The following is a 21,174-nucleotide window of genomic DNA, read 5'->3' on the forward strand; positions in this document are numbered from 1 at the left end:
CAAAATTTCATATAAAATTGTACTCACAAATATATATATACATACAAAATATACATATAGAAGGATGTATATGTATATACACACATATATATGCATATGTATATATCTGTATATGTGTGTATATATCTATATCTTTATTCCCTTTAGGTCAGGTTAGAACAGGCACAACATACCAGATATATATCTGATCTAATATAAAGATTACTGAGTACCCAGAAGATATTTCTTAATTTTAGAATATAGAATTAGATGTATTTATATGGCAAAGAATGTACTTAGATATGCTTAGCAAATCTTATAAAATTTTCTTCAATGAAACCACAGCCTTTCAAGATTGTCATATCTCCATATGGCTGGTTTTGTCTGTTATGCTTCATAAGTGGCCTTCATAAAGTCAGCTGGAGAGAGTTTCTGCTTTCCAGCCTAAAATATAGGGGAAAAAGGATTATAGATATAACACACATTTCCTTTTCTTCAACAAATGTCAAGCAGAAAATGGGTGCACAAAGGCTAAGAAAATAGCTTTGTCGTGTGTCTACTCTGACCGAGCCTTTGTGCATTTATCAATCGTTAAAATTCTTGCAAGAACTTTTGTAGAAAGTTATTATTGTAACCACCTCTAAAGGATGATGTGGACCCATTGAAGTTAGGTGAATGTCTCAGAATTCTACAGCTTTCAGTGGTTGGCACCTGTAATCACTCATTGGCTGAACTTATCTACCAAGCACTTTCTTTTAATCAGCTCTGGAGTACTGAGTTTTCTTAACTTCACTAATCTTTGATAAAGCCCCTTTCTCTTTTCTAATTTCCCAGGATACACTGTAGAGTAATTATTGTGTCTTATTATGCCCATATGGTGTCAAGGAGGGTCGTGCATTCCTTCTACAAAGCAGTGCATAATGAATGCCAGGGGAGACTGAAATGTTATCTCAGTCTAGAAGAGAACAAAATATGTGCTTTTTTTTCAATTTTCGTGGTAGTAAAGATGTGGTATAGTGATTGCAAGAGAATATGTACTACTCTAACATTCTAACTGATTTTCAATTTCCATATGCTGTTATGAAATATAAATTAATAAATATGATGTTTAAAAAATCAACTTCTGCATTTCACAAATAAAGCTTTACTTTTATATTCCAGTACCAAAAGAGACATTTTTTCATTTCATATGAAGAAACTTAAGCCTTAGAAGTGAGGCTTAGTTTTTCCTTACTCTTTAATAGGAAGAAAAATTTTAATGACTCAGGCATAGAACACTGGCTTTTCTTTAAAGAAGAAGGAATCAACATAGATCATGCATGTACATGTAAACTCATGTATACACATGCGTGCTTACTTCCACACACCCCACTTGCATGCACACACGTGTAATCACACGTGTAGGTATTTACACCACCCTATGCACATAGAAGAATAAACACATAATGAGAGAGAGAGAAATCATGGATAAAATATGCCCAACATATTGGACACAGTCAACTTCAAATCCAGAGACCCAGGACCAACCACTTTGCTCTCACGCCTGGCTTCACGTACATGGCCACATTATTAAAGCCGTGAGAACATTCCTCGTGTCTGTGACCAGAAGCAGCCATATCAAAGGTGATGGACGTTTAGGACTATGGCATCAGTTGTCTTTCGCCGGCTGCTTGAGAAGCTCTGGGAGAAGGTCATCCATGGGTTTACACGTTTGTGAAAGTCCTAAAGAAGTAAGTTCTACCAGCCCATGGTCACATGACTGCTTAAATAGAAGCCCACTCATTCTCCTCTTCAGTAGTAGTCTCGGAGAGAGTTTGTTGCTGTTGTTTGTGTTTTTGTATTTTTTCTTAGTGATAGGAAGTAATGACATTTTGAATTGCGAGAATGAGTAAAACATATAAAGGAAAAAAGTTTTCTGACCAGGCCTGGCTGTACAGTCCTCCCTGGACGGGCATCCTCTAGGCATAGGAAGCTGGCTTCGAACTCCTAGATTTCCACCTGTCTTCCAAGTGCTTAGATTTAAGGTGTGAGCCACCATGTCTCATAGGCCTTGGGTTCTAGCCAAATTACCATAGGAAGAAAAAAACAAAGATATATAATCAAGTAGATATGTAAACAACTCAGGAGGACATTAATCTGTGAGCATGAAATGATATTTGGTGCCCTGACTCCTGCAAGTGAAAAGAGCCATCCTCCATAAGATGATTCCAAAATCATTAAAGTCATAATCACAGAAAAACATTCTTGATGGCTACATCTCACCTGGCGATTATGATAATTACCTTGGGGAAATGACACTGATGTCATTTTCATAATATTTATGTGCAAGCAGACTGTCAGAAGTAAGAGAAAGGTTTTCTAAAGCATTGCCTTCTAAGTAAAGGGGAAGGAAGGCTTATTCTGTAAATTAAGGTAATCAAACCCAAGTCATAAGTTTTGGGAGTATGCTTACCACATTCCCAAAGAAAATTCTACTCCTACTGGTGAAATTAGATTACTTTGGAGCACCCACCCCCCCAAATTTGAATAGTCACTGATTTCTTTCTTTGCTTCTTTGACTTTTACAGAGGGGTTCACTAAAGCCTCAACTGATATAATTATTGGCTCAGATTGTTAGCGATCTAGGCCAGATGGCTGTGGATTTCTAAAGTCCCGGTTGCTTGTGGTGGTTTTCAGAGTTTGTCTATAGGGTTTGGGGATCAGCAATTTGAAAGGGTTGCAAACTTGTGAAATGGCGTTATTCATGGGGGCAGAGTGTTCATCAGCGTGACCCAGCAATAAACACATTCATTATGGGCCTTCCCATTCTGCACAATTTGCCACACAGCACGGGTTTCAGGAGGGGGGAAGAAAGACAATGGCTTATAAAATGCTTTTGAATGCCTAAAACCAAGGCGAGTTCGTGCTGGGACTCCTCTGATTTCTTCTTTGGGAAGAGCCCTCTCAGGTGACTTTAGCTGAGTTCTGCTGAGAATAAGCAAAGTGGAAAAATTGGAAAATTACTTTTTTTAAAAATGTGTTTCTGGGGGTCAAAATAGAGTGGGAGAAAAATAAATGGAAAACAAGTTACAGGCAGATTCTGTGAAGCAGGGAATATGCAAGTGGCAGAAGACGGCTGGGGAATAATGCAGAGGGTGGGGGAGGGGAGCAAGAATGGAGCTACAGTGATAAACTTAAAAAGAAGCCGCAGAGCAGAAGGAACATCATAAATAATCATATTTTCAAATAAGAATACCATATCGACTCTGTGACCTGGATACAGCACCAACCTCCTGAGATATTTCCAGCACTCTGAAGCACACAAAATGCAATTTTCAGCTCAGGCATTTTATTTCTCAGTGTAAACAACCTTTGGGTTTTTTAAAATACATATCTGGAAACTGTTTTCATAAATAATGTATATAGTATAAAAATTTGACTTGTAAAGTATTGAGTCCATGTCCCCTCTGTACTCATTGTGAAAACTCACTACGGGTAGGTAAGATTCTGTTGGTAGAATTCGCTAGGCAAAAACTACCAATTTTTACCCAAGATAAATAGGATTTTGTTTTTTAAGTGCAAGACAAAGAAATATCAGACACAATTTTGCTCAAACCAAAGAAAGGGTTGAAATAAGGCAGAATTACTTTGTTAATTAGTTCCAAATTCTGAGGTGTTCCTTTCAATCTTGCTAATTAAGAGACACCAGGAGTGCAAGATAGCCCCTTTCTTATCTTCAAAGAGTAAAGATGAAAGAAGACAGAAAATGAAACCTCTCCACTTGGGCTGCTCTTTAAAACAGAGCTCCAAGAAAATCGGCTCCTGTTCTCCTTGGAGAAGAAAAGACCCAAGTATTTGCCGAGGGGGAGGGGAAAGTGCATAATTAGAAGCAAGTTTTCCCATTTTATTAAATTCCTCCACCGACAAAATGCTTGGAGGTATTTTAAGTGAAACCAGCGTTTAAGGGACCCCGAAAAGCAGATGATTACATGTTTGTGGCAGAAGAAAAGGGCAATAAAGAAAAAAAGAACTATTTAATGTGCCAATATAAATACAGGCGACCAGAAGTTGATTTAAAGTTTTTTTCCTGCTTTCTTTTTTTCCCTGGCTTTTTCTTTCTTTCTTTCTTTTCTTCTCTCTCTCTCTTTTTTCTTTTTCTTTCTTTTTTTTTCCCTGCTGTAATTTGTCTCCCCTTTGTCGCGGCACGCTTGAAGAAAGTAGATGGAGGATGGAGGAGGGGCGGGGAGGGCTGAAGCCCACCCCCGGCCGCGCTCCCGCGTCCCCCGCCAGTCCCTAGCCCGCGCCCGACACCCTCCCGCTCCCACCCTCCACGCGCGCCCTCCCTCGCTCCGGTGACTCCAGCAGCTTCGGATTTGGAAGCTCGCTGATTGGCTGGAAGCGATTCAACACACGCCAGGCAAAGAGCTTTGTCTGAGTTGAAGTGAAGTTGTAGAGATTTTTCAGACTGGAGTCAGCAATCACGGGTGTTTAGTCTGCAGGCGAGCAGAGAAAAGGAAAGGAAAAAAAAAAAATCAAGAATCGCCCGGGAAAGACACACTGCAGACTCCGCCAGCACCCTGCAATAGATGGGGACGGAGTCCACGCGGGAAGCCAGGCCGAGGTGACACGCTGCTCCCAGCCGGGAGGACTGGCGGTCACCCCCACCAGGAGAGGACTTCACGCTCCTGTCCGGAAGTCGCAACACGGTGTGTATGAAAACTGAAGTTTGCGAGCTGCTAATTGCTGTGTGATTGAGAGTCGCTTTCAAGTCTCAGAGACCTGATGTGGCTTACAGCTCTGAGTGGCGGGGAGGAAGTTGCTGGGATTGCCGGGCTGATTTAACTCGCCCTGGGAACGGAATATAGGAACCGACCAATGCACCAAATGAATACTAAAATGCACTTTAGATTCGCACTTGCACTTGCGATGGCGTTTTTCAGCTACGATGTCTTGGGTAAGAATCTGAAATACAGGATTTATGAGGAGCAGAGGGTCGGATCGGTAATTGCTAGACTATCAGAAGATGTAGCTGACGTTTTATTGAAGCTACCGAACCCTTCAGCCGTTCGTTTTCGAGCCATGCCACGGGGGAATTCTCCTCTCCTGGTGGTAAATGAGAATACCGGAGAAATCAGCATAGGGGCTAAAATCGACCGCGAGCAACTATGCCAAAAAAACTTAAACTGTTCGATAGAGTTTGATGTGCTCACTCTGCCGACCGAGCATTTGCAGCTCTTCCATATTGAAGTGGACGTGCTGGACATTAATGACAATTCCCCTCAATTCTCAAGACCCATCATTCCCATTGAGATATCGGAGAGCGCGGCAGTCGGGACTCGAATCCCGTTGGACAGTGCGTTCGACCCAGATGTGGGGGAAAATTCCCTCCACACCTACTCGCTCTCTGCCAATGATTTTTTCAGTATCGAAGTGCGGACCAGGACAGACGGGGCCAAATACGCTGAACTCATAGTGGTGAGGGAGTTGGATCGCGAGCTGAAGGCGAGCTACGAACTTCAGCTCACGGCCTCCGACATGGGAGTGCCCCAGAGGTCTGGCTCCTCCGTTCTGAAAATAAGCATTTCGGATTCCAACGACAACAGCCCTGCCTTTGAACAGCCCTCTTACACAATACAACTCTTAGAGAACTCCCCAGTTGGAACTTTGCTCCTGGATCTAAATGCCACCGATCCAGATGAGGGCGCCAATGGGAAAATCGTGTATTCTTTCAGCAGTCACGTGTCTCCCAAAATTATAGAGACTTTTAAGATCGACTCGGAAAGGGGACATTTGACCCTTTTCAAGCCAGTGGATTATGAAGTCACCAAGTCCTACGAGATTGATGTTCAAGCCCAAGATTTGGGTCCCAATTCCATTCCTGCTCATTGCAAAATTATAATTAAGGTGGTGGATGTCAATGACAATAAACCTGAAATTAGCATAAACCTTATGCCCCCTGGAAAAGAAGAAGTATCTTATGTTTTAGAAGGGGATCCCATTGATACATTTGTTGCCATTGTCAGAGTTCAAGACAAGGATTCTGGGCTGAATGGAGAAATAATCTGTAAACTTCACGGGCATGGACATTTTAAACTTCAGAAGTCATATGAAAACAACTACTTAATCTTGACCAATGCCACGCTGGATAGAGAGAAGAGATCTGAATATAGTTTGACTGTGATTGCTGAGGACAAGGGCACACCCAGCCTCTCTTCAGTGAAACATTTTACTGTTCAAATCAATGACATAAACGACAATCCACCTCGCTTCCAGAGGAGCCGATATGAATTTGCCATCTCTGAGAATAACTCCCCAGGGGCCTATATCACCACGGTGACAGCCACAGATCCAGATCTCGGGGAAAATGGACATGTGACATACACCATTTTGGAGAGCTTTGTCTTGGGAAGTTCCATCACCACATATGTAACCGTTGACCCATCTAATGGTGCCATCTATGCCCTCAGGATCTTTGACCATGAAGAAGTAAGTCAGATCACGTTTGTGGTGGAAGCAAGGGATGGAGGCAGCCAGAAGCAGCTTGCAAGCAATACCACAGTCGTTCTGACCATCATTGATGAGAATGATAACATCCCTGTGGTGATAGGGCCCGCCATGCACAATAATACTGCAGAAATCTCCATCCCCAAGGGGGCTGAAAGTGGCTTTCATGTCACAAGAATAAGGGCGATTGACAGAGACTCTGGTGCAAATGCTGAGCTCAGCTGCTCCATAGTAGCAGGTAATGAGGAGAACGTCTTCATCATGGATCCCAGATCATGTGACATTCATACCAATGTCAGCATGGAATCCCTTCCCTCCACTGAATGGGCGCTCTCTGTTATCATCCAGGACAAAGGCAACCCTCCTCTTCACACGAAAGTCCTTCTAAAGTGCATGATCTTCGACTACGCAGAATCTGTGACCAGCACAGCCATGACCTCTGTCAGCCAAGCATCCTTGGATGTGTCCATGATCATAATTATTTCCTTAGGAGCAATCTGTGCAGTGTTATTGGTTATTATGGTACTCTTTGCCACGAGGTGTAACCGGGAAAAGAAAGACACCAGATCCTACAACTGCAGGGTGGCAGAATCCACTTACCAGCATCACCCCAAGAGGCCATCCAGGCAGATTCACAAAGGAGACATTACACTGGTACCCACCATCAATGGCACACTGCCCATCAGATCTCATCACAGATCCTCTCCATCTTCATCCCCAACCTTGGAAAGGGGGCAGATGGGCAGCCGCCAGAGTCAGAACAGTCACCAGTCACTCAACAGTTTGGTGACCATCTCATCAAACCACGTGCCAGAGAATTTCTCACTAGAACTTACCCACGCCACCCCTGCTGTTGAGGTAAGAACGTAGTCTACATCGCCCAGCATGGTCAGCTGTTAGTGCTCAGAGGCTGAGCAGTATGCACACTTTTAAGACTGTCACTGATAAGTAGCAATATCCAGTTCCCATAGGACTCAATTCACAGTGTGTCCCTATCTCAAATACACCCTTTGTCATATACTCTATTTTTTAATAAATAATTCACTTGCATGTAATATGTGTGATGTCAGAGGATAAATATGAAGCTCACACAGGACTCTCTAATGAGTTCCTTCACTTCTCAGAGTAAGATAAGATGCTTGGAAGTTAAAAAAAAAAAAGAAAAGGGATCCACTTAGTCTCTTTGTTAAAAATCTCTCCTAAAAATGTCAAGATCCTGGGCCTTCAGAATCTCATTCCCATGCATGCTGTCCTTGTAAAACTTTACATGGTTTTCTGGCATTGTTTTAACGAGGTAGTGTATGTTACTGGATTTTTTTTTGGAGTATTTTTTTTAATGTCTGACCGTTTTATCTGAACTGTAAAAGAAGGCAGCTATTTAAAAGCAAGTATTTCAAGAATGAGCAACTCAGTTGTGTTTTGAAATTATCCAACTCTCCCTGCAATATATTTTAGCTGTGTTTCCTGGCTGGCTGCACATTCTGCATGGTCTAACATATGTAAATCATTGACATACAGATACTGTGAGCTAAGCATGTAACAACAAGCCTCTCCTTTTCCCTTGTGAATGCTTGAGAGTTCCCCCCTTCACACACACTCTTCAGAAATCAGCTCTGTCTCTTTGGTTTCCAGCAGGTTTCCCAGCTTCTCTCCATGCTTCATCAGGGGCAATATCAGCCAAGGCCAAGTTTTCGTGGAAACAAATATTCCAGGAGCTATAGGTATGAATTGTCCTTTGTCTAAGCTGTTGTCTCAAGTTAACGTAAATGCTGAAGAAGAAAATTGTGTTTTATGGTTTCACTGATCTTTCTAGATATGCCCTTCAAGACATGGATAAATTTAGCTTGAAAGACAGTGGCCGTGGAGACAGTGAAGCAGGAGACAGTGATTATGATTTGGGGCGAGATTCTCCAATAGACAGGCTGCTGGGGGAAGGATTCAGTGACCTCTTTCTCACGGATGGAAGAATCCCAGCAGGTAAGAGGAAAATGATAGCTAAATCTTTATTTTCACAGCTACCACAACCCCAGGATGATGGACAGCTTCTCCCATGTTGCTGCTTCTGCTGTCTTTATCCTTCTCACTAAAGTGGGTGTCATCTGCACACTGTTAACAGTGAATGAGCATGAGACAATTTCAGTTTTTTTTTTTTCTTCTCGAAATCCACAATAAGCAGCTGGTAGAGAAGGAGCGACTATGAGGGCTTAATAAAGGAAGGAGTGAGAACAGGGAAGAAAAGCAAACTGCTACCCTCCTCATTCTGTCCTATCCAGCAGTGCCATAGGGCACTCCCGAGCAACTCTAGAAAATTGCTGGGTGGCTGTTTGTGTTCAGACAGCCTGTTTGGTGAACAGTGGTGAGCTGGACTATAATTTGGAGGATGCATTTCCTGTGATGGGAACCAACTCACCAAATCAGAGACTAAAATACCCTGGAAAGGGTATACTTTAAGCACTAAAAATAGGTGAAGGAATGTACCTTTGTAGGTGGTGAGGGAAGCATATTTCATGCCACTTCTCATTTGGAGTCTACCCAGCAATGGAGGAGGAAAACAAACCCAAAGGGGGATTTATAAAGCACACGGCCAGGTAGAGGAGATGCTATTAAGTTTTGAACCAATTTTTCCTTCGTGACTGTTACCTCTAATTGTGCAGCAGAAACACTGATCTAACTGGACAAATACTGAGAATATCAGGAGCCGTTTTGTGGCTAAGGGCTGCAGTAAGAAATCAACCCTTAGGAACGCAGATGTTTTTCTCTGCCTATCCACATGTCTAAATCCATCGACCGTCAATCAAATGACTGTCACTTAACAATACACACAGAGAAAAAGAGCAATAGTTTGCTTCCATCTTACTTCTGTCTAACATGATTTTTTTTCCTTTTTTTGGTAAAGATAAAGAAGTATAGAAAATATAAGGGAGTTTACCAGTCATTTCAGGAGTTCAATAAATATTATTTGAGCTTTCATGAGCTATAGGAATCACAGTAGCACTAGCTAATCAGCAGCAGATTTCTTCCCAGCTGTGTCCAAGGCTTCTCTGGGTTCATATGGTGTCTTTTTACCTGCCTTGGTACCAGGCTTTGACACTGGAGTTAGCTATAGTGATGACTGTTGACTTTCTACACATGTCAGTGAATAAGCTCTTATCATTTTGAAAGCATTGATGCTATGCTCTTTGGAGTCAGTTGTGGTGGTGGCAATGGCCTTTGTGTTCATGTGAGTTTTCAGCTTTGAATCCTGGACGCTTAAAAAGGTTACAATAATGTATCTCAGTCAGGCAGGCTGTGCCTGGTGGGAATGAGATGGTGAGATATGAGTCAATTTCCATACCTCTAATCACTAATCCATGACGTATTTAAATAACAAGTGTTTTCTTTTAAATAAAAGGTCTAGCTTGTTTCTTCCCTCTCTGTCTCTGTCTTTCTCTCTCTGTGTGTATGTGTGCATGCACATACATGTGCGTGTGTGTTTACCCATGTGTTTCCATGTAGGGGGCTGATGACAGTGGTTATCTTCTATTTTTCTCTTTGCCTGTTGCCTTGGGAGAGTATGTCTCCTTCAGAGGCTTTTGGATACAGCTAGCCAGTTGACCAGATAGCTTCCAAGACACTTGTCTTTGCCCTCTAATGCCAGGCTTGTACATGGTGCTGAGCCAGATCTTCTTGCTTATACAGCAGTGCTCTTACCCACTGAGCCATCTCCCTAGACCCATGTTTGCTTTTATATCCTTTATACCAGTCTCTCTGCAACCACGAAGTGTTGCTCATTCAGTTGAGTTATTACAATGATAGATACCTTTTCTCTGGCTAGGCAAATGTATAGGAAGGATGTCTAGTTTCAATAAGACACACTGTGTGCATGACAACCTATATTTGCGCAGTCAACCATAGAATCTATTATTTTAAACTTATAGATTCTTTAGACCAATTTGGAGACAAATCTCTGAAGTATCTAAAGGAACGTATATGCCCCAACCAAGACACCACACTCAGAGAATTAGTTTTATTTTTCTGGCTTATATAATGACGTAGGACACTGGATTTCTATGATTCTGTTATGTTATGATTCTGACAAAGCCCTAGAGCAGAATAGCAGAATTTCCCAGATTAGATTATTTCCTAAACAGGAACACATGGTCATATCATCAATATTGTGAAGATATTTTTAAATGCTTTGGTTCACTTATTGGAATTTTAACTTATCTTGGCAATAAAATGGAGAATAAAAAATAGATAATTCCAGAAAAATAACCATGCCATTTGTAGACCTAAACAACATCTGATGTCTTTTTAAATTCTAAAATCATATAATTTGAATAGTTAACTGTAAGTGTAGTATCTGTGTACCCATGCATTTATTTACTCCTTCATTACTTGCAATTCTGGGAACTGAATCGAGAAGGCCATGCAAGTCAAAATTGTGCTGTCTCTCTTCCCAATGCTTCTCATCTGTGTTTTCTTTTAGAAAAAAAAAGCAGAGACAGTCATCTTTCCCTTTTTCCTATATTTCCAAAGTTATCATCTTTTCATATGCTCATGGCAGGAGCATTATCTAGTCCTTTAGTTCAGTAATGATTTAAAATACTAGTAATAAATATTAAAGAGCAAAGAGATTGGGTTAACTATAGGTAGGCAAAGATAAACTCTAGAAATCAGTCAGTCTTACTTATTAAGTGTTTAAATCTCTGTCATTATCACATAGTTGTCCAAAATTACAGCCTTTGTGTATGTGTGTATGTGCACGCATGTGTGTTTTTAATCACGTATGTCATAAGAGACACATTCCTGTCTCAGTTGTTTCCTCCTTCTACATGTGGGTGAGCTATTCTCAAGTTACAGAGAACTGAGAATGAGCAGAGTTTGATGATGCTGCCATTATGCCCATGTTTGGCCAGCGCAGATTGCAGTGCATGCTAAGTGTCTACAGAGATAACTGTCTTTGAACCATGATCATCATTGAGGTGACACTGTGCCGAGATACTACACTCCTGTTTATTCTGGCAATTCTGCAGGCGCGTTAGGTTGTAAAACTTGTGGTTTTCAGAAGTATCTACCCAGAAAATACCTCAAGAAGGGGAAAAATGTTGGTCCACATCTGAATCGTTTTAACAGAGATCAGCACAAATTTCTAAAGTATGTATATTTTTAGGACTGGAGTATCTCATTCCAACCGGTTTTCTGCATTGATTCGTGAGCAAACATAGATTGTGCTGCCCTGCATGGCTTGCCAACAGGGTCATTTCTGGTTATTCATTCTTCCAATTCCCACACAAATGTAGTTTTTTTTTTTTTTGAGCAGCTAAACAAACATGCATTTTTTTTTTTGTCCGTTGGCTCGTGTTCGTCAGCTCTTTTCTTTCCTCCTCATTCAACTTTGAACTCCAGCACTAAGCATGTGTGCACAACGCTTCCATGTTCCCAGTGTCTGCTATAGCAAGAGATGGTTTGCACAGGCTCCCCTGCCTGGTCTTTTTTCTACTTCTCCTGATTCCGTCTCTTCTACTCTTTAACATCTTTCATCTGTGAGTCCTTCAAATACTCATTTTCCATTATTCTACTCTGCTTTTCTAGCAGGGGTTTTCAGTGGTTCCTGGCCCCTCCCATGGCTCCTGGCCCCTCTCATGGCTCCTGGCCCCTCCCATGGCTCCTGGCCCCTCCCATGGCTCCTGGCCCCTCCCATAGCTCCTGGCCTTCCTCCCATGGCTGGTTTATTGTTCCAGTGGGCATGCTGCTATTTCACGTCTCTTGGCTCCTCCCACTGTCAGATGTCTACTCTATACAGTTTCACAATCTTCTCAGAACATTTTAAATCACTTTTTTTTGTGTGGCTCAAAGTCAATCCCTGACCCTCGTTGCTCAGCAACACTAAGCGCAACTATTATCTTTGTATTCCAAGTCCACTGAAACGCACTCTCGGCCGAATCTCAATCATGTCTGTTTTGAATCCTTTACAACAGGCAGAGAGGCTTCTCTTCTTTTGTACGCACTGTACTTCCTATATGAAAATTGCCTTTCCCCTCGCTTTGTGCACCTAATGCTGCTCACATACTACTTTCAACTTTGCTCTGTCTTCTGAGGTACCCGTGTTCACATCCACTCCTTTCCCTTTCTCTACATATCCCAGGCGTGATCTCACTTGCTGCTTTACCTGGGTGTCTGTGATATCCTTTTTGATGTGTGGCTCAGAACTAGGTCGTAGCCCTTTTGACAGCCAGGCACTGAAACGACCCATAATTGATGGGATTTTCAAGGATGACCTACTAGCTACTTCAGAGTTAATGGCTTGACTGAAGTTCTCTTTTACATTCCCTGCTTCCTGCCACACTTGTAAGGTACAGGACATTAATAAAATCCACAGTCATATAGTGGTGCAGGACACCTTCTCTTTTCACCGGTCACTATCACCATAAAAGCTATCCCTCAAGAGAGTTTTCAAATATTCCTCCCAAGGATGGCAGAGAAGATGGCCATTGCTCAGCTTCTCTAGATCCTTGCATATGGTATGGAACATTTTCAGCACTGAACCACGCATGCACTGTCCAGTAGCTGAACTCAAGGGTTAGGGGTGAGATTAGAACATCCATAACAAGGAACATCCTTTCCTCTGCTCCTCTCAACAACCCCCTTTCCCTTTCATTCTCCACCTTTCTTTCCCACGGCACCATTTTTGCTATTCTTTCCATCACTCTGCCTCCATAAATTCTCCTTTTCCCCCATTTTCAATAACATGTGTGTGGTGTACATTTGAGTCTATGTATGTTTGTACATATATGGGTATATTTGTGTGATATGTGTGCCTGTGGGGGGGGTACCCATGCATTAGGGTTCTGCAATAATGCTTACAATCATCCTCAATAGCTCTTCCATCCTATTCAATGAGGCAGAACCTTGCAACCAAACCCAGAGTTCTTGGATATCAGTAGTCTAGCAAGCTAGTATGTTCTGGAGATAACTTGTCTCCAGTGTCCAAGGCAGGAGTAACAGGTGGACTGCCACATCCACCTGGACCTTGTCTCTACTGTCCAAGGCAGGAGTAACAGGTGGACTGCCACATCCACCTGGACCTTGTCTCTACTGTTCAAGGCAGGAGTAACAGGTGGACTGCCACATCCACCTGGACCTTGTCTCTACTGTCCAAGGCAGGAGTTACAGGTGAACTGCCACATCCACTAGGCATGTCCATGGTTTCTGAGGATGCTAAATCCGGTCCCTGTCATTGGGCAGCAAGTGCTCTAAGCACTGGCAAATCTCTCCAGCCAATTAATTATTGCATAAATTAAATGTTCACTAATCTATTGTGCTATAAATATCATTCACCACTTCACAATCACTCCTGAGAGGTTTGTGTTAGTCGCATGGGTCAAATTGGTATATTATCTTGTTACCTACAGGTTCATGGTGTGTAACATGAGGGGCCGGCTTGTTGGGGTTTCTGCCCCGCCCGGTGCCCCACAGCCAGCAACTCCCAAGGAAAATAGCACAGAGTCTACATTAGGTTATAAACTGATTGGCCCATTAGCTCAGGCTTCTTGTTAACTCTTATAACTTATATTAACCCATTATTCTGATCTATGTTAGCCATATGGCTTGGTACCTTTTCCAGCTGTCAGTTTCACATGCTGCCTCTTCAGTGGTCTGCACAGGAATGGCTGGGGGAGCTTTCTCCTCCCTAGCCTTATCCTATTCTCATTGCCCCACCTCTACTTCCTGTCTGGTTGACCCGCCTATACTTCCTGCTTGACCAATCAGCGTTTTATTAAAATACATGATTGACAGAATACAGATAATTCTCCCGCACCAATTGTGTTCAGGTTTTGAGACAGTTTGTGTATGGTCAGGATCCTCAGGATCAAATTTTTTGTCCTTGTTAAAGGAAATAACAGCCAAATGAGGTGGTGCTGCAAAGAAGTTCTTCCCAAGCCTAAAGACCCAGAGTTAAGGGCCAGAACAACAATACAGAAGGCTCTGTTCACCTTTCTTTCATCCAGAAGGGAGGCAGACAATACACAGGTCTTGTTCGTTTCATGTTTAGAGACTCAGAGGACAAAGCACGGCCCAGGATTGGGGGTATTGCCACGATGAGAGTTCTCTGCTGAGGAAATCTAGGTGCTGGTTTTATTAGCTGCTTTTCCACTTCTTTACTGTTTACTCTACTGAATGGATGAGAATGTGAGTTAACAAACACTTCCATGTGGCATAGTATGGATATTGGTCATCGAAACCTGTGATTTTTGTTTAAATCCCCTGGTTTGTTCAGTTGAATCTTTCTTCATTGCATAATGACCATACAGTCCTCTAAGAAAAAGGATCCCTACCTCAATTCTCATTCTGATCCTAGCATTCTTTTCACGCTTTGCAACTTTTGGAATTATACCAATCTGGCCCCTTCTCTTACTGTACTTATTTTCAGTTGTGTTCCTCAATTTTTCCTGTTTCTATTAAGAATGGAGGTTCAGAGGGAGCTAAAGACCAGAATTAGAGTGAAGATCAGTGATAAAGAGCAGTGACTTCCACGTAGTTAAAGGACATCATTATATATCCCTTCTGCTCACTTTTCATCCACAAATTATCCTGACTACAATCTCTATACAGCTCTTCTACCAGCCTGTAGAGAAGGTATTATGCACATAGTAGGTGACTTGCTTCCCCTAGTAAGCAGCGTGGCTGTCATAATTTCAACTGACCAAGCTGGAAATCCGCTCTCAGTAGTTAGCACTATAAAGTCAGTGCCGACCATGTCCCTATGGCTAGCATGCATCTTCTGCTTTCTTTCAGATATGAGGGCTGCTTTACATTTTCAGAAATTCTGTCCTTTGTCTTAAAATGTAAAGATGTTGAAAGATCAAGTTTTCCTCTGAAAGAAGTGGTTGTTCTATGGACTACATTTTTGCATAGCCTTACATATCTCAGGTTGTATCCAGTTTAGCTGCTCTATATTTTCCTGCTCTTCTCATTTGTAGTGTTTTCTAGGAATGTGACCGCTCACAGCCCACTAGGGAACTGGAACATACGTGAGAGTTAAAGAATGTGCTTTTCGTCGTCTTCAGCTTCCAGTCACTTTTCTATGTGATTAAATATTAATGTATTTCAAACCTTGAAATAAAGACCTTATTACAGGCCAACTCAAGATACCTAAGGTAGTAGTTAAGAACATACTGCATTGCTATTTTAATTAACCAGTCAGGGAATAATGTGTAAAACGCTTAAGAGAAGACTGGGCAGCGGTGGAGCACATCTTTAATCCCAGCATGTGGGAGCAGAGTCAGGTGGATCTCTGTGAGTTTGAGGACAGCCTGGTCTGCAGAGCAAGTACCAGGACAGACTCCAAAGCTACAGAGAAACCCTGTCTAGAAAAACCAACCAACCAACCAACCAACCAAACAAACAAACAAACAAACAAACATTAAACCCTTCAGAGAGACTGATATAATGCAGATGGTAACTGGAGAGCCATAATTAGTGCCTCCATTTAAACAAAAAAATGGGTGGAAAGTTCTTATTAAGAAAGTTAATGGAAGATTCATTGGAGAGGTCACCTGAAGATATTTCAACAAAAGATCTCACCTTAAAATCAGTTTCTTGCTGTTGTCATTCTACAGCGCATGCTCATCTCTCTCTCTCTCTCTCTCTCTCTCTCTCTCTCTCTCTCCCTCCCTCCCTCCCTCCCTCCCTCCCTCCCCTCCTTCTCCTCCTCCTCCTCCTCCTTTCTTTCTTTCTTTCTTTCTTTCTTTCTTTCTTTCTTTCTTTCTTTCTTTCTTTCTTTCTTTCTTTCTCTTTCTTTCTTTTGAGGGTTTCTCTGTGTAACAGCCTTAGCTGTCCTGGAACTATCTCTGCAGACCAGGCTGGCCTCTAACTCACAGAGATCTGCCTGCCTTTGCCTCCGAGTGCTGGGATTAAAGGCGTGCCTCACCACTGCCCAGACTTATGTTCATCCTTTGTTTGATCACCCGAGCCTTGAGTCTTTTGGCCATGTTCATGCTTGAATGAACAACAGTACCAGGCCTGTTCTCTGCTCTTCCATCAGGATGGGATGCAGACAATATACACAGTCTCATTTCTATGTTCAAATAATATGTATAAATAATATATACATAATGATCTGATTTCTTATGTTCAGAGTAGACTACCAAAAATAATTACCCCCTTCCTTTAAATATGTGGAGGGATATAACAGTAAATATGGTAACTAGTCCATAAACATATTCATGAAATTTAACTGATGTAAATTTCTATGTAATGTGTGCAATGACAGACTAGCATCATGACAATAGTACAAAGCCTTCTCTTTCAACTCTAAGAATAAAATGGCATTCCCTACGACTTAGAGTGTTGCCCTATATACTAACGGACCCTCCTTGCTTTGTTTGTTCCTAGCAATGAGGCTGTGCACAGAGGAGTGCAGGGTCCTGGGTCACTCTGACCAGTGCTGGATGCCCCCGCTGCCCTCGCCGTCCTCAGACTACAGAAGCAACATGTTCATCCCCGGAGAAGAATTCCCAGCGCAGCCTCAGCAGCAGCTCTCACACCAGGGCCTCGATGATGACAGCCAGCCTGCAGAATCTGGGGAGAAGAAAAAGAGCTTTTCCACCTTTGGGAAGGACTCCCCCAGTGATGAGGACTCGGGGGACTCCAGCACATCATCTCTGCTTTCAGAGATGAGCAGTGTGTTCCAGCGCCTCCTCCCTGCATCCCTAGATACCTATTCTGAATGCAGCGAAGTGGACCGGTCCAACTCCCTGGAACGTCGGAAGGGTCCTGCACAGGCCAAAACTGGGGGTTACCCACAAGGGGTTGCGGCCTGGGCAGCCAGCACACATTTTCAGAACCCCACCAGCAGCTCTGGGACCTCTCTGGGGACTCACTCCAGTGTGCAGCCTTCTTCCAAGTGGCTGCCAGCCATGGAGGAGATCCCTGAAAACTATGAGGAAGATGATTTTGACAATGTGCTCAACCATCTTAGTGATGGGAAACACGAACTCATGGATGCCAGTGAGTTGGTGGCCGAGATCAACAAACTGCTTCAAGATGTCCGCCAGAGTTAGGGGACTTTAGCGGAGCCTTTGTGTTTTCATGTGTGTGGAAGTAGGGGACAGGAAAAACCCCGAAAAAAAAAAAAAACTGGCGTTGCCAAATAGTTGCATTTATCATAAATGTGTCTGTGTATATTGAATATTAAATACTGTATTTTCGTATGTACACGATGCAAGTGTGATTATTTTAATCTGTATTTTAAAAATACATTTGTACCTTATATTTATGTGTAATTTAACAGACAAATTTTATTTTTTTACTCCCATGACAAACATGTTTTCCTAATCATGCAGAAACTAGCCACTATTTGAATCTATATCCTTTTCAACCAAAGGTACTGCTTAGATTAGTTAAGCTGGGGCAGAATTATTATGCTTTATGAACAACCCCACTAATGCATAGGAAATTCTTAGTTTCATTAAGCAATGGAACTTGCTTTTCAATATTTACAAAAAAATTAAATATCGTTAGACATAGTAAACAATATTATGATTAACATTCTCACTGCATTCTCTTAGCTATGATAGATCACTTCTCACAGCAAAATGGAAGAATGGCATAAAAAAAATTAGATCTAGAACCATCCTGCGGTATCTGTGGGAACGCAGTGACAAGGGACTTCTTCCTAGTGATGATGAGCTTGGTCTTGCGAATATTTTGCCAGCAGAAAAATGTCTGCTTACAATTTAAACTAAACAGCGAATCTGATTTAAACCTTGGCATATGGAATATGATCTAATGAAGTGGAATCTGTACTCTAAATGAATACAGTATGTATTCTACCAGCAAGGAGTGTTAATAAACAGTGACAGATATGTCAGCACTCTGCCCCTACCCCACCCAGGTTAGTAAACATAATTGATTTTTCTGAAATTCCTGTTTGAATCTCTCCCTCTCTTCTCATCGTACTTGAACATTTGTATCGATTGCATTGTCTTTTTTGGCTATAATTATTCACGTTTAGCTTTTGTCTCTTGTGCATGCTTTTATGGATTTGCTTGTATTTTTAGCATATGAACATTTATAAAGTCATGTTTTGGTTACTGCAATTTTGTTTGATTTATCGTGTGACAAATGAAAACTTTATTTATTGTGCTGTTATCTTCCGTGTGGAATGCCTTGGTACGCGAGATCCTTATTATGACTCTTATCATTTATGTTCAAGCTTCTATGAATGTTATTTCTATTAATACACTATCTTGATTGTACTCTCCTGAAAATTTTACTGTCAGTGAAAATAAAAGGAAAATTAAAGCAAAACTAAAAACCTGTATAAGTCACCTCTTGCTCTGATGTTTTAAATACTTTGTGTGCTCAAAACTCTCCCCGAGCAGGGATTCAGCGTTGGGCATCAAATGACAGAAAGGGAATAGCTAAGTGGCTTGGAACACACTGGAAATGAAATGAGACAGAGAGCAGTCATAGGAATGAAAGTAATTGATTGGGTTTTTCTGCATTATGTGATCTAAATGAATTTGCGATGTAAACAAAAACACAAATATTAACAGCTTTAGTATTACTCTAGTTACAGAAGCCTTTCTCAGAACAGGTCACACTAAGTTGAGCAAGAAGAAACAAGGATAGCCTCACAAGCTTTCCAAGAGGCTAAAATACCCACCTTGGTTTCTCAACAGGGACTGCCATGTTATCTGAGATAACCCCAAAATGGCTAAAACTAAGGTACTTAAATTCTCACAGGAGTCCCATATTAAATAGAATATATTATCTCTTCCAAAAGGCACATTTGTCTCAATTGGTGGTACTGCAGCTACAGACTAATTTTCTGTTTATTTTTCAATAGATCACACACACTAAAGCAAAGCCTATTTAAATACATTTTCCCTTTCAATTCCACTTCCCTTCAGTACATACGATCATTAAGAAAGACTTTCTAACTTCACTGCTCTTAATTCATAACACCAGCAGTAATTTAAAGGAGCAAAGCGAGAAATAGACATTTTTGAATAATATGAAATAAATAAAACATAGTATCTCCAAACAAGGCATTTCATGCCTCCAACCACTGGGTTCTCCTGACTTCTCTGGTTATGTTTGCTTCCCATGCCAACAGATTAAGGGAGTATTAGTGCATGATTTCAGATTATTTCTCACATTCCTTTCCCCAGTAATATTTTCACAAATACTAGGATGTCATGTGCATTTACCATGGTCTCACATCTTATTTCTTTTTATCTCCTAGTTCTTTCTAGTTGTACGTTCTGCGTTGGCTGAAACAAACAAATTCATAATTAAGGATGTCTTTCTCATTTATTATTCCTAATTTCCATTGGCCCCAGTGGATTCCTTTCAATATTACTCAATAGCAATTGTCCACCAAGGAAATTGTCTTCCAAGAAATATAGTGTAACACCTACCATGCTGCTTCCCAGATCCTCACTGTAACTAGTGCCTACGGAAAGTTGGGATGTACTCCAACTTTTCACAGGTCACTCACATCGTGATTTAGTCTTCACTCTTTCTTTTCCTAGTACTTAACAGACTGTGGCTTAAAGCTCTGTTAATCATTGGCATCTCTTCTCCTGTCTTCTGTGAATCACACTCACCACCTACTAATATGTAATTATTAAAGCTCCTCTTGTCTAACTGAAGCTACGGGGAGATCCACACAAAGCAAAATCAGTTTGAAATCCTGGTTGCATTCTTTTCCTACTAATTTAGAGAATTTTCAACGCTCAACTGAAATTACTGTCGCATTGAAATTCAAAGAACTGTGAATTATGAGAGGAGCAAGTAATTTCATATGGAATCGATTGCATGCATGAGTAGTGTGTCTCAAACCTGGCATGGTTTCACACAAGTGAAGCAGGTGTTCCTCAGTATGCAACAAATTTGCATGCTTTCTTTTCTGTCCTGACAGCCCTGCTCCAACTCAGGATATGTCAATAACATGGCAACACAGAATCAAAGATCAAGGAGGCTCAGGCTGAGTGATGAATATTCTGTGTAAAAATTAAAAGGTTTACTGATTTATGTGAAGCTTTTCAACATTCTATAAGTGTAAACATTTGGGAAAAGGTAGCAAATCTGAATGAATTCTTTTTCCATGTTGTGTGTATGTGTGTGTGAGTGTGTATGCATGCATGTGTGTTTCTTGTGCATACATTTTCTCATGGGTATGACACACATTCATAAATGCATGTGGAGATCTGAGATTGATGTCTGGAATCATCCTCCATTGTTCTACATTATTCACAAAGACAGGGTCATTCAGTGAAACCAGAGCTCTTTGATATGGCTGACCTTGCTAGCCATTTTGATCTAATACTCCTCTGGATCTATTCACCATGCAAGATTCCAAGGAGTCCACCATGGCCACCTGCTACGTGGATTCTGTGGATCTAACTCTATTTGTTATGCTTGTCTGGTAAGTACTTTAAGCACCAAGCTGTTTCTCCAACCCCAAATGGTTTATATTTTAAATTGCAGATTAAATTCAGAGAACTAAACTTGTTTTGGATTCATAAGGTATCTTACACTGTGAAAGTATAAGATATCAACCTAACTGTGAACACTTAGGATATGATAAGTTATCTCTAGTTGTGGCGAACAGAAGTATTTATGTATCTCTATACAAATTGAGATTTTTGTTTAATTTTTTAGGGTTGACAGATCACTGAAGAGTTGTGTAGTACAGTTCAATTCTTAGAGTCATTTTCA

The 21,174-nt window shown here is 41.4% G+C and overlaps 1 protein-coding gene across 2 annotated transcripts; it reads left to right on the forward strand.

Moving 5' to 3' along the window:
- Positions 1-4,382: 4,382 nt before the first annotated feature.
- Positions 4,383-18,772, forward strand: Pcdh18 (protocadherin 18). Of its 2 annotated transcripts, none has more exons than XM_048424669.3 (4): positions 4,383-7,320; positions 8,095-8,183; positions 8,276-8,439; positions 16,840-18,772. In XM_048424669.3, exons 1-4 carry the CDS (start codon positions 4,834-4,836, stop codon positions 17,505-17,507), a joined length of 3,408 nt encoding a protein of 1,135 aa, XP_048280626.1. In that variant the 5' UTR covers positions 4,383-4,833; the 3' UTR covers positions 17,508-18,772. The 2 variants fall into 2 exon arrangements, with proteins under 2 accessions (XP_048280626.1, XP_048280628.1); XM_048424671.3 differs by having other exon boundaries at positions 8,098-8,183.
- The last annotated feature ends 2,402 nt before the right edge of the window (positions 18,773-21,174 follow it).

The sequence above is a fragment of the Myodes glareolus genome, chromosome 20 (genome assembly GCF_982192425.1).
Source record: "Myodes glareolus chromosome 20, mMyoGla1.1, whole genome shotgun sequence".
Lineage (NCBI taxonomy): Eukaryota > Metazoa > Chordata > Mammalia > Rodentia > Cricetidae > Myodes > Myodes glareolus.

What these genes read in the sequence shown, in the direction of transcription:
- Pcdh18 (XM_048424669.3), top strand. Translation starts at nt 4,834, where the DNA reads ATGCACCAAATGAATACTAAAATGCACTTTAGATTCGCACTTGCACTT. An exon ending in ACGCCACCCCTGCTGTTGAG is followed by an intron (nt 7,321 to 8,094) that starts GTAAGAACGTAG and finishes TTTGGTTTCCAG; the next exon opens with CAGGTTTCCCAGCTTCTCTC. An exon ending in AAATATTCCAGGAGCTATAG is followed by an intron (nt 8,184 to 8,275) that starts GTATGAATTGTC and finishes TGATCTTTCTAG; the next exon opens with ATATGCCCTTCAAGACATGG.